The sequence below is a fragment of the Hetaerina americana genome, unplaced genomic scaffold, assembly GCF_022747635.1.
Source record: "Hetaerina americana unplaced genomic scaffold, ioHetAmer1.1.p SCAF_2, whole genome shotgun sequence".
NCBI classification, from domain to species: domain Eukaryota; kingdom Metazoa; phylum Arthropoda; class Insecta; order Odonata; family Calopterygidae; genus Hetaerina; species Hetaerina americana.
In genome coordinates this window covers 13,558,025-13,573,689 of record NW_027286763.1, presented here as the reverse complement: position 1 = coordinate 13,573,689, position 15,665 = coordinate 13,558,025, and the positions used below count along the sequence as shown (strand labels likewise).

The following is a 15,665-nucleotide window of genomic DNA, read 5'->3' as shown; positions in this document are numbered from 1 at the left end:
TTTGAACAAATAACTACTGCACCAATAGAATTTACAATTTATGTTCCGCCAAAAGAAATGCCTTCGCGTCAAATAGCTAACGTTCACCCTTCCGATTCATCTCAATGAACTGGCAGAACTGGACGGTGAGTTAATACTCTTATCGCCGGGGCTATCCAAGATAACTTCTGCTTCTAATGACTTTTATTTTCAACTAGGTCAAGACATTGCTCGAGGCTTGTTCACAGAGCATTCATAGCTTACTCGCAATCATTTAATCATGGCTAATAAAGGTTTATATGATAATATGACGATCTGCTCGGTAGAACATTAAAAGTTCACCACCCTAATTATAACATGTGTTGTCGTTATGCAACGCAAAAGTATGCATTAACATGAAGATAAGAAAACATACGCACAGTCATCATTACAGGATCAAGTAAATCATTGAAGAACTGCAGAAATCTCGATTCCTGTTTCACACCCCCTCATTTAGTAATACAACAAGAATGACACAAACAATTTTGGAGGCAATGATTGTTTTTCCTGTGTTTGTTCTGCTATCCTGTAAGTGCTGCCATCTTCACAATGAATGTGCCGATTCCAGATTCAATTTCCGCAATCGACAAAGCAGATCGATCTTTCAGTAATTACTCGATAGGTTGACAAGTCGACTATCGCTCAACCCTGCGGAATTCGATATTTCAGGAGAGGTTATCGCAAGTCCGAGGGTATCGGGTTAACGGGCTGAGCCTGTTAGTTTCTGCTTTAATACTCATTCGAGGTCAATCAAGCAGCGATGCCATTGTTACTTCGGTTGCCCCGCACCGGGAGCGGCGTGACTGAATTGCTTAAGAATACGGAATTACGGCGTAGAATTCTAAGGGCGTCTATCAGTACTACTGCTGTGAAAATGGTACGTACCAGGGATGTTATTTTCGGGTCTTATTCTCTCTCTTGGATCGTATATGTTATTAGTATGTATAATAGTAATTTGCCTAGCTTTATTTTATCGACTAGTTGGATAATTTTAAGAAGTTGTATGTCCGGTCGAAAAAACTAAGTATTTTTATTCATGACGGTGGAAGTAATTTAATTGTTTCAAAATATTATTCGCTATGGTTCCAGAGTAAAATGCTTAATTGCCCGTAATTTTAAAATTTTGAGACATGTCTTTTCTTCTCTCCACTTCATTTTTATCGATAGGAAGGGCATAGAACAGAGAGGGATACGTTCGGAGAATTAAAGGTTCCCAATGAAAAGTACTATGGTGCTCAAACTGTCCGATCTGTTATGAATTTTCCAATTGGAGGTGATCCAGAAAGAATGCCAGTAAGTGATTCTCTTAACACCGGTTATGTCTTAAAGTACTGCTTGTCTCCATATGTGTTTAGTAATTATGTAGTCCCTGCGAACTAGTAGTGACCAGTGTCCATTCAAAATATCCAGTAAACCCGCACAATTACAGAGGGTAAAGGGAGCAATGCATCCTCAATTCTAGTTCTCCCCGTAGAAATATTTGTAGTAATACGTATACTGCTGCTATAATTTTTATGTATGAAAACCTCTTCAAATAAAATTAAAGAAAGCTCGGGAAACGATATTGATCCCTAGTAGTGAGTGAGTAGAAGTATGAAATAAAGGTCAGAAGCTTAATATCGAATAATTATTTATTTGACCGTTAATGGCTTGAATGCTCTCTGCGCCTCATGTGTCCGATAAAATATCAGGAATGTGTAGCTCCCGTAATAAAGTAGGGGAACTCCTGAGGTATTGAAAAATCGTGTCCAGGGGACAAACCTCTGAAGTCATATCACTAAATGCCAATGCCCAAGGCAGAACTCAAACCATCAAACTTTGAGTTGGGCGTCAAGAGATACGAAACTTAACCCAGACTAACACAGCCCAGTGGAAGCAGTAAAAAAACCTTGTAGTTACACTCATACATGTATAAATTTATCTTGGGCTAGGAGTAAACAATATAATTTTGTGGCATTATTTATAAGTTTCTGGTGTAAACTACTGACATTTGCTATTGCATCTATCACTGATGAACACTTTCTACTCAGTGTGAACACCGGCAATATCATGTACTCAATTTGTCATCCAGAGTGCATCGAGTGAGAAATTAGTTTTCCACGGGGAATGCAAACCAAAAAGTTCGAAGTTCCGACCCAGATCCCTCAATATCCGATCGAGTGCTTTAGCCAGTTAAGCTATCGAGGCGTCCTCGTACTCTGAAATGTGGGGGCTTTTTATAGGAACAAGATTTTGTGACGAAATACCGTACATACAAGGCGAATGATTTTTACACTCTGAAATTTTGCATTGAAATTCACATTAGCGGATGCCTCCGTTCAAAGTTACTGCTGCGGCATCTCCCGCAGTTTCTTTAGAATTTGTCAAGGTATAAACAGCCTAAGTGTTTAAAAGTTGGCTTTAACCTCGTGGACTGTGGCGCGTCACGCACGACTACGAATGCCTGCGACATTATATGTACGGTTTTTCATCACAACATCTTGTTCCTTTAAAAGCCCCAAAATTTCAGAGTGTAAGAAGATACCTCGATACTGGCTAAAGCACTCGACCGGATATTGAGGGATCTGGGTTCGATTCCCAGTCTAGGTGAATGATTTTTACGCTGAAATTGTTGCATTGAAATTTGGTTCTCAAATTTTATAAATCTGATAATTTCTGGTATTTGAACCAGTTTTTCCCTGAGGAAATTTGTTTTATAATAACAAAGGGCTGCTTTATTTTCTTTTAAATCTACTTATGCTTTTCAAAAAAAATTTTGTGTTTATTGATTTTATTTTAGATTATAATTGTTGAAAGTTTGAAGGATACTTTCAGCAGTTCTTAACCGCGGGATTGTTTTTTATATTTTGTGTCTTGATGAACTTCCTGTAAGTTGATCTCAAAATGAGCCCTATAGTAGGCATTCTCTTTCTTTTCTGTTATCTTTATGTTGAATGTAAACTGTTAAGTTGGCTTAAAACATTTGAGACTCATGCAATATGTTACTTGTGTTGTGACTACCTAATCAAATAGAGCTTCTTCCAGATTGTGTACCTAAATTTGTTAAATATTGGGAAACTCATCGTTAAAATTTCAAATTCATTGTATGACTCCAGCTGACATTAATTAAAATTTGTAATTGTAATTACCTTACAAATATCATGCTACTGGATGAGTGGAGTATGGAATAATGTATCTTATCAAGCTAACCCTTTATCTTGTAGCTTCCAGTCATCAAGGCTATGGGTGTTTTGAAGAAGGCCTCGGCTATTGTGAACAAGGAGTTTGGCCTGGACCCTAAACTTGCAGATGCCATCTGCACTGCAGCTGACGAGGTACCTAAGAGTACACTGATAGGGAATGTGTCTTTCTTCTTAAGGCATTTTTTGTAATCATATTTTGAGAACAGAAAATATTACTTGATAGATCATTGTTGTGTAAATGGGATGTCCAGCGTGTTAGCTGTCATGGAAATTGTCTGATATAGTGGCATTCTACTAGCATTTATTAGGACAATCCCTATTTGCCCACTTGTGTCTAATAAGCATTCGTGCACACAAACTCTATTTAGCTTTTTTACTGTCTTGTAATTTACATTCCTATTTATCGAATTAGTTTCCAGGGATAGTTTTTTGTAAGGTTGAAGTGGATAGAAGCTATAAAATTGTTCCAGCAGGGTTGTCTCGTAAGAGGTTATAGTGCAGCATTGGATATGAGGTAGTTCAAAAATAAAAAATGGAAGGTAGTTGGTTAAGGCTGCAATGCTTAATCGATGCAAAGGTAGAGATACATATATCTATTGTACTTCATGATAATTTGAAGATAGAGGTTTTGGAGTCAAACCAAAATTCCATTGCTCCATCAGAAAGTTATTTGGCCTGAATCCACTTTACCTCAGATGCTTTTGTTATGCGGGTGAAAAATAATGGTGCTCAGTTATTCGTTAACAATGGCTTGTACTGAATAAATGCTTGTAACAAACTAGTATCTCGCATATAATGGTGCTACACTTTCAAACCTGGTGTGCCATTTCTTGGTAGTATCTTATGATCATGAGAAATACTGTCTTTTGAAACCTTTCCCAAGGATTCTTGTTGCTTTCCCAAGACCTTTGGAAAGCAACGAGACCCACGTCAACTGTCTGCAGGCCATTACAGTGTGCGGATCACTGCTATGCTGGACACCAATTTGAGGGTCATGTCACAAATTTACGATGCCACGCACCATGGAACAATGTTTCGTAATAAAATTTTGTGTTAAGCTTTGAAAATTGGGTTCGATGACTATGACCATGGTTAAGGATACTTACGGAAATGAGGCAATGTCCCGAGGAATGGTTTCCTGCAGGCATAAGATATTTTGGAAGAATAGAGAGGAGTTTGATGAGAACGACCTGGATATTCGTCAGCAACAGTGCGACAAAAATGTCCAAAAACTGAGAGACGTGCACATTCTGACCTGTGCCTAAGTTTAAGAATGTTAGCAGGAAAGTGCAGCATTCTGGAAACCACAGTGCATCACATTTTTAAGAAATATTTGATCATGAGTAAAGTGTGTGCCAAGGTGGTCCCAAAGATTCGGTTGCAATATTAGAAAGTTGCTCATGTGACTGTGATTTTTTCTGCTTATTTTTGGGACAAACCCTGTATATTCTTTCCATGGGCTGGTATGTGCACTGTTTGATGAAGTGATTTTCTCTGAATTCGTTTTATTAATGCTTTTAAAGAATTGCAGTCTCAAGTTTTAACGCTACTGTTGTCCCAACTATACCAGGAAGGTTAAAGTCACTGCCAATTATGATGATGTTTTTGTTATTTTGAAGGGTATATTGATGTAAATGTTGGTCAAGTGCATGAAGTTTTAGAAAGTAATTGTCTGAAGGTCTGTAAAAGGAGCATCGATTAACATTTGATTTGATGGCAATAAGGTGCACCAAACACTGCCAATGTTGTTAAAATCAAAAATGCATGATCTGCTGTTAAAAATATTTAGGGTAAAAAAAGAAACTTTGCACTTCCATGTAAAGATTTAATATTTCACAGCCATGGTTTTGATTCTGCACGTCATCATCAGGTCGTGAAATATTAAATCTTTATGTGGAAGTGCAAAGTTTCTTTTTTTATCCTCATCATGTAGGAATTCCACAAAGTTGAACCTGAAACTGTTATGTCAGAAACATATTTACTGCCACAAAAACTCCACCTCCGGTTCTATTACATCTATCTCATTGGAAAACTGTGGAAATATCATGATCATTTGTATTATAGCCATATCAGATAACTTTCCATGCCTATAGCAATATCAGTAAAATAACTCTGGATTTAATTCACAAGGTTTGTTGGCTTATTTTTGAAGTTTCTACAGTTTGATGCAAGGATACACAGATTGCATTTATTCTGAATGTAATTTAGTGTGTCAAATGCCTTTCAGTATCAGTGCCTTTATGGAATTTCTTTTTTTATTTTCGATTAGAATTTTTGCCTGCAATAGCCTCCCTGTAAGTTAATGTCCTCAAAGTATTTGTAAATGTTTCTTCATTCGTAATAATGGAGAAGTGGTTGTTGTAATAATAGTAATTTGTATCCATGGTACACAAATTGGCAACTTATGTGCATTGGCCAATACTGGTGTGGCTAAAACCAATTTTTTCTCTCCACCATATTATATACACATGGAACGGATAAAATGACTATTTGGTCTCAGGTATATCAGATATTTTATGAAATTTTTCTTTATTATCTTAAATATCATGTATAGAGATGTACAACAAAAAAAAAAAATATATATATATATATATATATATATATATATATATATATATAAATATATATATATATATATATATTTATTTATATAAATGTAGATATATATGTATATATACATATATGTATGTATATATTTTCATATACACACACACATATATATACATATATATATATACCTACATATATATATTATATTTATAGAGATGTATAACAAAGAAGTGTTTAAAAGATTTAATATGAATTATAGTGGATACGGAGGTGTAATTATAGAAGCCTTGTTGTTTACTTTAAGGTTATCAGTGGAAAACTGTACACTGAACATTTTCCATTAGTCATATGGCAAACAGGCTCTGGAACACAAACCAATATGAACACAAATGAAGTGATAAGCAATCGAGCTATTGAGATTCTTGGTGGAACTTTGGGCAGTAAGGATCCTGTCCATCCGAATGATCATGTCAATAAAAGTCAGGTGAGTAACAATTTTTTAATAGTCATGAGGCACGTCATAAGTGTACAGGAATGATTAAATTGAGACATTGGTAATATTTTTTTTCAGAGCTCCAATGATACATTTCCCACTGCCATGCACATTTCTGTCGCAGTTGAAATCCATAAAACATTACTTCCTGGCCTCCAAAGTCTTCACAAAGCACTTGATGACAAAGCCAAGGAATTTGCCAATATAATCAAAATTGGACGGACCCACACTCAGGTGCTTATTATTGGATTGCAAAACGCTTGACTTTTGAATAAACTGCCATTGCAGTCAGTGAATAATAGCTGTAACTTTTTCAGGATGCAACACCATTGACATTAGGTCAAGAGTTCAGTGGATATGCTCAACAAGTTAGCTTTGGGATTCATCGTGTGAAGGACACCCTGCCTCGTCTTTATTTATTAGCTGCCGGAGGAACTGCTGTAGGGACTGGTTTGAATACAAGGATTGGTTTTGCAGAAAAGGTTGCTGCTGAAGTATCAAAAATCACAGGTGTGTTTGTATCCAGTGTCAAAAGTCCAATTCAGGCATGGGACGTGTAGAGTTGCAAGGTATAATTTGTAAATAAAATCATTAAGTGTTTCGAGTAAAAGTTCACAAGGTCAGTTCATTGAATAAAAATATCACCCACATTCATTAGGACATAGTATAATTTCAATGCTACTTACAATTACTTTGGAATATTTTAGTATTATACAATATGCATTTGTGAATGTAGTGCATATTTAAGTATGAGTTGCTTTGATTTAATTTGAAACTGTAAAAAGGTTCGTGAATGCAATAAGTGTTTCAAAAGTCACAAACAAAAGAAATATTCAATACGTAATTTCAAGAATTAAATTCTGATGATCAAATACCACATAAGCTACCTTTGGAATGTTGAATATACAATATCTGTGGATTCATTACTCAAATAGTCAATGAAAGTATCTCAGTCATTTTATTGGTCAATTAATTTAAATAATACCATGTGTACAGATTTTCTACCCATCCTTGTCCCCTGAAATACCCATAATATGCTATGCGTTAAAGGAAGAAAAAGGGTCTCTTTAAAGGGTAAGCTCACTGGTTCCAAGCTGGGTTTCAGATGCCCGGGTTGGATAGGGGTGCAATAACCCACTTTGGCTGCCAATTCTGCATGAACGAGCTGCTGGGAGTTTAAGCCACCCACAGTCTGCAATATTCTAACCATTGCATATTCTATGTTGACTATGCTTCTTCCTACCTCTTCATTCAATATAATGGCAACCCCTTGTTGGCTCTCGTCCCCTCCGCTTTATATTTTTCCATAACTGTCACTCCAGTAATCCCAGCTATCCTTCCATCTCACCTTGCATAAACCTAAAATATCTTTATCTCCTCTTTCCACCTCTCGCTTTATGTTCTCTTAATTTTCCTATCGTCAACATTGTCCTAACATTCTTATTTCCTATTTTAACTAATTCGGTCTTCTTCTCCATCTTCTGTCCTGCAGCTGTCTTATATATTATTATATATTTGTAATGTATAAAAATAATAAATATATATACTATTAACTTCTGTGTATGTATGCATTTTAGTTACTGATGCCCAGACACGGTTCATGTCGAATGAATCTTATCACATCTGCACAATAAATTCCTCCAGTTATAATTCATTCAAAAACAACATAAATTCATTGTAATTTACATTGTCAATGCAAAAATCAACATGAAGATTGATTTAATGGGTAGAGATATAGCTCACTTACTACTGAAGCCAATAGCATGTGAAATTCGTGCATCAAGGCAATATGGGAGACAGGTTCCTTATTCCCAGTGCGATTTGTGGTTTCCTAGGATAATCTGCAACCAGAAAAAGCACCCATCTAGTGAAAATGATGTTGTCCAAAGGTATCTCCTGGATATGTACTCAGGATTTCTTGTTATTAACTCCCCATGGGGCTATCAGGTTTTTGCATCCAAATGAAATGCCTCTGCTAAATATTGGCAAGGCTGCTCAGGACCCCCCAGCCTGGATAAAAGATCCCACCTACGTGCTAGCGTGGCCCTTGGACAGCTATGCCAGTTAATATAAGGACTATAATTTTTTGGGCCCAAGATCTTATTAGGAAACTGCTTTCAATTGAGGAAAGGAATTAGATAATTTTTCTAAGATATTTGTTTGTTGCAATCTGGTTTTACCATGAAATGCTTCCGCAATTACTGCTTTGCAGTGCATACAAGTACATCTTATTGCATAGCTTAATATCTTTGCCTTTTGATTATTGAGGATTAGTAGTACATATTTGTCCAAATGGTTTTGTTCTGGCGAGTTCAGTGTAATTTACTTTGAGATAATACATGCACCTGTTGGTTCAACGGTCATTCCATTGGCTGAATTAACCAAATTTTCATCCCTAACTAATATTTAAAGATTCTCTAGTTGGTGTTATTTTGTACAAATAAATGAGGTTAGATTTTTCAAAAGTTAATCATTTGATTTGGCACTTAAAGTCCATTTAACATGTTTATTTTAATTTCTTTAACATCTACAAATTTTTTGTGATTTGAATCTCTCAGATTAATTATCCATGTTTTTGTGCTTGTGTCGATGGGTCTCTGAATTAATGCACAATACAGATATGTTTCCTATGTCCATATAACATTTTTTGGATCCATTAATAGATAGGTGATATAGAAGCTATCTCACAGGCTTTCCGTAAGTTGTAGTTGTAGCAATAGTCAATGCTGCCACTAGAATGTAATGTGGAGGACATGCAAAATTCTGGAATATTGCTCCCTTTTTGTGGTGCCTTCCATTTGGAGTAGGCTAGTAGTCCGAGTCTTCATTGTCACCCTTGTGCCATACCATGAAATCGTACCTACCTTCAAATTCCCAACTTACCTGAAAATTACAAATAACTGGAGCAGATAATCAGTTCCTGAATTTACTGTGGCCTACTTGTATAATGTGGTAAAATTCAGATCACTTTTAAATTCTTTGATTGACCCGCACAATGTTTGGGGTTGCTGATAAATTTGCTGGTGATTGTTTTCCATAGGATTGCCTTTTGCAACAGCTCCAAACAAATTTGAAGCCTTGGCTTGCCATGATGCAATGGTGGAGGTGTCGGGGGCCCTAAATGTCATTGCTTGCAGTTTGATGAAAATTGCAAATGACATTCGTTTCCTTGGCTCTGGACCACGGTGCGGACTTGGTGAACTTAGTTTACCTGAAAATGAACCAGGAAGCAGCATCATGCCAGGTGAGACAAAAAGAGTCCCCTTGTGCTATTGATGTCACTTCACTGTGTAAATATGACAACCATCCTATACTTTCTCTGTTAATATTCTTATTAATAATTTCGTGCTTTATAGTAAGTTTCAGTCCTCTTTCAAAATTGAGTACTTCAGGTGTTTCAGTAGAATTGTGATCCTGTGATTATTATTATGGATCCTATAAATATTTTATTGGGGTGTTCTCAAGGGAATAATACTCTGGCAGCTTTCTGTAAAGGGGTTATCTTCCTTCTGCATCAGTGGCTCTGGAAGTAAGTTATTCCTTACTTTGTTTATTGAAATGAAATGACTTGCCTGTGTCATTCAAATGTCCTTATCGCCTTTTCAGTTTTTCTGATTCTACAAGTTTGTACAATGAATCTTGGTTGACTACATCCATGGGTCTCCTATCCTCTGGTGCCAAAATCTCTAGTTGCACCTAAGGAAGGTATGCCCTGGAATAGGCAATTTGTGCTCCATGGAATCAAATGTTTTTTTTTATGTACAAGATGATGTTGAAATAAAACACGTTTTTATTTTGGCTGCAACAAGAGTCAGGTCATACTATCAGAGAGGCATTCTTTATGTCTTCAATTGATTTATTCTTAATGTTTAGGTGTTGAGGCATAAAGTAAACCCTTTGGGCCATGTACCTGCTTGGCCCTTCGACCACATATGCATAAAAGGTCTGTCCCAAAAGTAGTAGGACTGAGTCGATTAAAAAAAATGTATTGCCAGAACTGGAGAATTCTCATATAATAAGAGAAAGAAAAGGAATGGGATAGAAACATGGACGATGCAAGGGGCAGGTGGTTAGGAAAGGAGCACAAATGAAAATGAGATGAAATACTTGCAATAACTGGGACCTGTACCACCAAACTGCCACTTGATAATGTTATCATTATGCCAACCTGACTAGATTACACTAATTGCGACTTAGTAGGAGTTTATTGAATCTGGAGAGTATATTAATGCATTTATTTCATGTGTTCCTATCATGTTCCTTCCGAAACCTTACCCTTAGAATTTTAGAGAAAGGGTAAAGGTGTAAAATTGTGTTTTAGCTTACTTCACTCATTTTTTGTAAAGCAAGGAGGGCTTTTATTCTTTTAAACTAGGGCTACTGCAAACCAAGAAAAAAGGAAATGCAGGGTATTTGTAAATTTTTTATGGTTTTGTGCCCAGTAATTTGGTGCCATTTCAATGAAAATCCTTGAAACCCATATCATCTAAAAGATCAATGCAATAAGTTTTATTTAGCCCAAAAAGGTCACTGAAGTTCCATATGGACATCTCGAGTAACTCAATATAATAGTGGCATTCAATCTCCTGCCTCACCATACTTCACTTAGTTATAAATATTACCTCAGGCTTCAATTTCTGCCTGCAGCTCTTGCAGTGGGAGAATATTGTCACATCCACTAAAAGAAATCAATTAACAGACCAGGGGACCTCTGAGAGGCCATTTCATGAGGCTTCTACCCCTAACCAAAGCCAGGGAAAATTCAAGTATGACTACTTCATGATGAAAATGTAAAGCAGCATTCTTGTTGATAGTTCCCGTAATCCCCTGGTTCTGTAATACCCCCTTTATCTGTGGCATTAACCATTTGTTGAGAGTCCTGAAGTAGGTAGACACTGTCAACAATGCAGTGGAGTCTTCACAGCTTTTCTTGGCAGTATGGCAAGAATGAAAACATAGTAACTTAGTGATTCCACTGAAAATTTATTACAAAACGACCTGGGTTTCGACATTCAACGTCATCTTCAGGACCTGAAGATTACTCTGAACATTGAAACCCAGGTCGTTTCTTTAGAGATTTTCAGTGGAATCACTAAGTTACTATTTTTTCACTCCCAATATGAATTGATTCCATAAAGTTATGCCAGAAACCATCAACAGTTTGGCAAGAAATACTTGCTGTTCTAGCAAATTAGCAGTTGCACAGCATAGCAAGCTGAATGCAAGATTGGCTATGGACACTCTTTCATTCTCTTATCCTATGAGCCACTTTGCCTAGGTTTAAATATGCACTGAACTCTTGGCTCATATCTACAGATTTTTATTCTTTTATAGATTTTATTATGTATAAAAACAGAAGCATTAAGTTCTGATCTTGTTATTTTATTGATATAGATTACTGGATTGTATTTCTTCATACCTTATCATGAATTTAATTATTATATTTATTGGGTATTATGTCTTTCTCTAAGAATAGTATTATGTCTCTCTAAGTCTTCTCTAATATGTGTATTTTAAACATTTTTTTCAGGTAAAGTAAATCCTACTCAGTGTGAGGCAATTACAATGGCTGCTGCACAGGTCATGGGCAACCATGTTGCCTGCACCATTGGAGGGAGTAATGGACACTTTGAACTCAATGTCTTCAAGCCAATGATGGTTGCAAATGTTCTTAGGTTCGTATCTGTCATATTTGAATGGTATGTGGGTCATTCAATAAGTCCTTAGAAAAAGTAGAGAAAACCGTTTTTGGGTACACTTTTTCTCCCAACCTTTTTAACTTGTCCAAAAAGTAGGCATGTGTTGGCAATGATCTTGCTCTGAGGTATTCATTTTCCACTGAGACATCCTTTCAAGTCTGTGAATAGAAAGAAGTCACTGGGGGCCAAATCTGTTGCATACAATGGATGTAGTAATAATTTAGACTAATTCCATAATTTTCATCACCAGAACTGTTCAGGTGTGAACCAATGTAGTCTTGATGGAAGGTAATTTTTTTCTTTGTCGAATGAGGAGTTTTTCTTGATTTCTTTGCCTAACCTGTGCAAAACTACACATACTACCTTGATCAAAAAGTTCCCGGAATAACCACCGTGTGGCGCTCCCATCGTTCCGATTTGAGTTCTGTTTTTTTTGTTAAATTGGTACATCTGTTGTTGATATTCCCTTTAAATCTTAGTGTCATAACTTGACATTTGCAAAAGTTACGTAGCCAAGAGTACATCTATCTCTGTGTGTGTTGGCGATTTTTTACAATTTCAGAAATGGATTTAAATCTGCAACAACGAACTTGTATTAAATTTTGCGTAAAAAACGGATTTAGTGGCGCACGGACGTTGGAAATGTTGGAAAAGTGTTTCGGCAACGATTCTCTAAAAAAAACGGTCGTTTACCAGTGGCACGAGCGGTTCAGAAGTGGTCGTGAGTCAATCGAAGATGATGAACGCAGTGGCAGACCATCGACATCGAAAGTCGGTGAAAAAATTGATAAAGTAAAAGAAATGTTGGTCAATAACCGCAAATTAACCATCAGAGAAATAGCGGAGGACTTGAACATTGCCTATGGATCCGCCCAAGACATTGTGGTTAATGATTTGGGTTTCCGTCGTGTAGCATGCCAAAAGACCTCAATTTCATGCAAAAAAGAGACCGTGTTGACGTCGCAAAAGACATGATTTGCGAGGCTGAATCCGATCCCACATTCATCAAAAGGATCATTACTGGAGACGAGACGTGGGTTTATGAGTACGACACGCAATCCAGACATCAGGCAAGTGAATGGCGTTCACCAAATGAGCCGAGACCAAAAAAACCACGTCGTTTTCAGTCAAAAAAGAAGGCAATGCTGACGGTTTTCATGGATTACAACGGTGTAGTGCATCATGAATTTTTGCCAGAAGGCCAGACAGTAAACAAAGAGTATTATTTGGGCGTTATGAGACGTTTGCGTGAAGCAATTCGCCGAAAGAGACCAGAAATGTGGGCAGAAAACTCGTGGATTTTGCACCATGATAACGCACCGTCGCACAGTGCTATCATTATTCGTAATTTTTTGACGAAAAATGCAACAAATACCATCCAACAGCCACCGAATTCACCTGATTTGGCTCCCTGTGACTTCTTTCTGTTCAATCGAGTTAAAAAACCATTACGGGGAACGCGTTTTAGCAGCCGAGAGGAAGTAATGGAAAAATCGCAGGAAGCACTGATGGACATACCGAAAACCGAATATAAAAAATGTTTCGAGGATTGGATCAAGCGCTGGCATAAGTGTGTTGCAGTCGATGGGGATTACTTTGAAGGGGACAATATAGATTTAGATGAATAAACTTGTATTTTTAATTTTCTGAATAAATTCCGGGAAATTTTTGATCAAGGTAGTATAACTGGCTATTTATTTTTTTCCAAAGTAATCAAATGTAGATGATTCTGTGTTCATCCCAAAATACCTTGGTCCTCTTCACCTTGTCAGATGATTTTTACCATTTTCGGAGCTGGATTACCTTTATAAACTCAGTGTTTAGACTGTTCCTTTGGCTATGGAGTGTAGTTCTGTATCAAGATGGTAAAGCACCAAACCAGCCTCAGAATTGCATTTATTGAAGACCTCACGATTGCATTTATTCTTAACTCAAAGCAAATGTGGCCCCCATCTTGCCAAGATTTCTTTTGAATGAAATTTTTTGTACCTTGTGATATGAATATTAATCATTCAAAACCATATTGTGATTTTGTTAATCATTTTGGAGGAAGTCACTTCCATTGGATGTCCTTAACTATGTTCACGATTTGTGAAATGTTTTTTTTATAGCTTTTCAATAGAATTTCTTTAATCCCAGCCCGCCACTTTGTCCATATTTCTGAATAAACATTTGTTGCTTCACTCGACTATGAAAATGAAACCACGCGATGGATTTAGCTGAAACTTTAACAACTGTCTAGTTAAGAGAAAGGTTTGCCAAAAGCAAACCTTTTCCAATAAGCACCATTTCTTGTATTTTTTAAGGTGTTATTGAATGACCCACACAGTAATGCCTGTTAATTTGACTCCTCTTATTTTGCGCTTCTCAGAAAACATGTAAATTAAATCAAATCTAATGAAGTCTCATACACTTGTAGGTCCATCCGTCTGATTGGTGACAGTTGCAATGCTTTTGCCAGTAACTGTGTTGTTGGAATTGTTGCTAACAAAGAAAGGATTAATAAACTTCTTCATGAATCTCTTATGCTGGTTACAGCACTGAATCCCCATATTGGCTATGATAAGGTATGTGCCCGTGCTTGAACCGCATCTACCTGATGGTGTGTAATTGATATTTTTGCACAGAATTCAAGTGCAATTCATAAATTAATCTTTATTATTTTTACATGGTAGGCTGCTAAAATTGCCAAGACTGCCCATAAGGAAGGTACCACGCTGAAGCAAGCTGCTCTCAATTTGAAATATTTGACAGAGGAAGACTTCAATAATTGGGTGAAACCTGAGCAAATGTTAGGACCTAAGTAAATCACCATTATACTGTTCAGAATTGCTAAAGTTATTCTTTCCACCATCTCTAATGATTGGCTTTTGTATTTATGTAAATATGAGTAATAAAATTTTTTACTAAAATTGTATTGTCAATTAATAATAATCTTCATATCAATGTTCTTATCTGAAAGGAGAAGAGGCAAAGTTCGAAGACTAGAAAATAAGAAAGCAGGACCATACAAATTTGTAATGTACACACTATAAGTTAAATATGAATGAATGATCTGAAAATAATTAACACTATCCTTAAAAAAAAGAAACTTGAGGCTCAGCTCAATATCTAGGTATTTACTATAAGAGCTCTCAAAGGTGCTGCACTATACAATTTGAAAATGTACCTTATTTCTTGATGCATAAGTTGTACTTTTTTTTGTTCCTAAATGTGCTCACAAATCAGCCTGCATCTTATGGGCCAGGAGTTCACTGGCACTCCAAGCATAAGCCTATTTGTTGGCAAAATGCTTACTATAAAGTATTTTTCCCCACATCCGGCATTGCAAATGATTGCTTTAATAACAAATTTCCATCATATCACTGCTCTGAGCCTGTAGTAAGCAACACAAAATGTTTCATTGAAACTACTTCCTAAAATAATTCTCACACAAATCTTAAATGTATATATGGTAGTGCATTTAGTTTAATCTCACTTGTGGTGCTGCTGCAAGGCTTCATATGCACTGTGCTAATGGGGATGTTGTCCCTCTGCTAGTACATAAATACATTTTCTCTCTCACGATAAACTTGGAATCTACAGGCATTTAATCTTAAGAAATATGAGGGTGATGTTAGGGCAGATAAAATGGTTGCTTTTAATACAAATTTCGGCGATAATATTCTAAAGTGTTTCATAAAATTTTTAAATGAGAACCAAAGAGAGAAGGTTGTCATACAT

The 15,665-nt window shown here is 36.5% G+C and overlaps 2 protein-coding genes across 4 annotated transcripts in view; one reads left to right on the top strand and one right to left on the bottom strand.

Annotated features, from left to right (window-relative positions):
* Positions 1-548, bottom strand: part of LOC139688299 (acyl-CoA:lysophosphatidylglycerol acyltransferase 1-like) — a 28,423-nt gene extending 27,875 nt beyond the window's left edge. Inside the window, exon 1 of one of the 3 annotated variants that reach the window (XM_071585789.1) lies at positions 395-548. The gene's annotated coding sequence lies outside the window, so the exon portion shown is untranslated. Of the gene's footprint in view, positions 1-35; positions 346-394 lie in introns of those variants that run through there. The other 2 variants (XM_071585788.1, XM_071585790.1) reach the window with 2 other exon arrangements.
* A 133-nt stretch (positions 549-681) lies between these two features.
* Positions 682-14,857, top strand: LOC139688298 (fumarate hydratase, mitochondrial-like). The gene is made up of 10 exons (XM_071585787.1): positions 682-895; positions 1,186-1,311; positions 3,222-3,332; positions 6,055-6,234; positions 6,322-6,477; positions 6,561-6,753; positions 9,284-9,487; positions 11,774-11,918; positions 14,362-14,509; positions 14,618-14,857. The coding sequence occupies exons 1-10, from the start codon at positions 779-781 to the stop codon at positions 14,747-14,749; spliced, it is 1,512 nt and encodes a 503-aa protein (XP_071441888.1). The 5' UTR covers positions 682-778; the 3' UTR covers positions 14,750-14,857.
* The last annotated feature ends 808 nt before the right edge of the window (positions 14,858-15,665 follow it).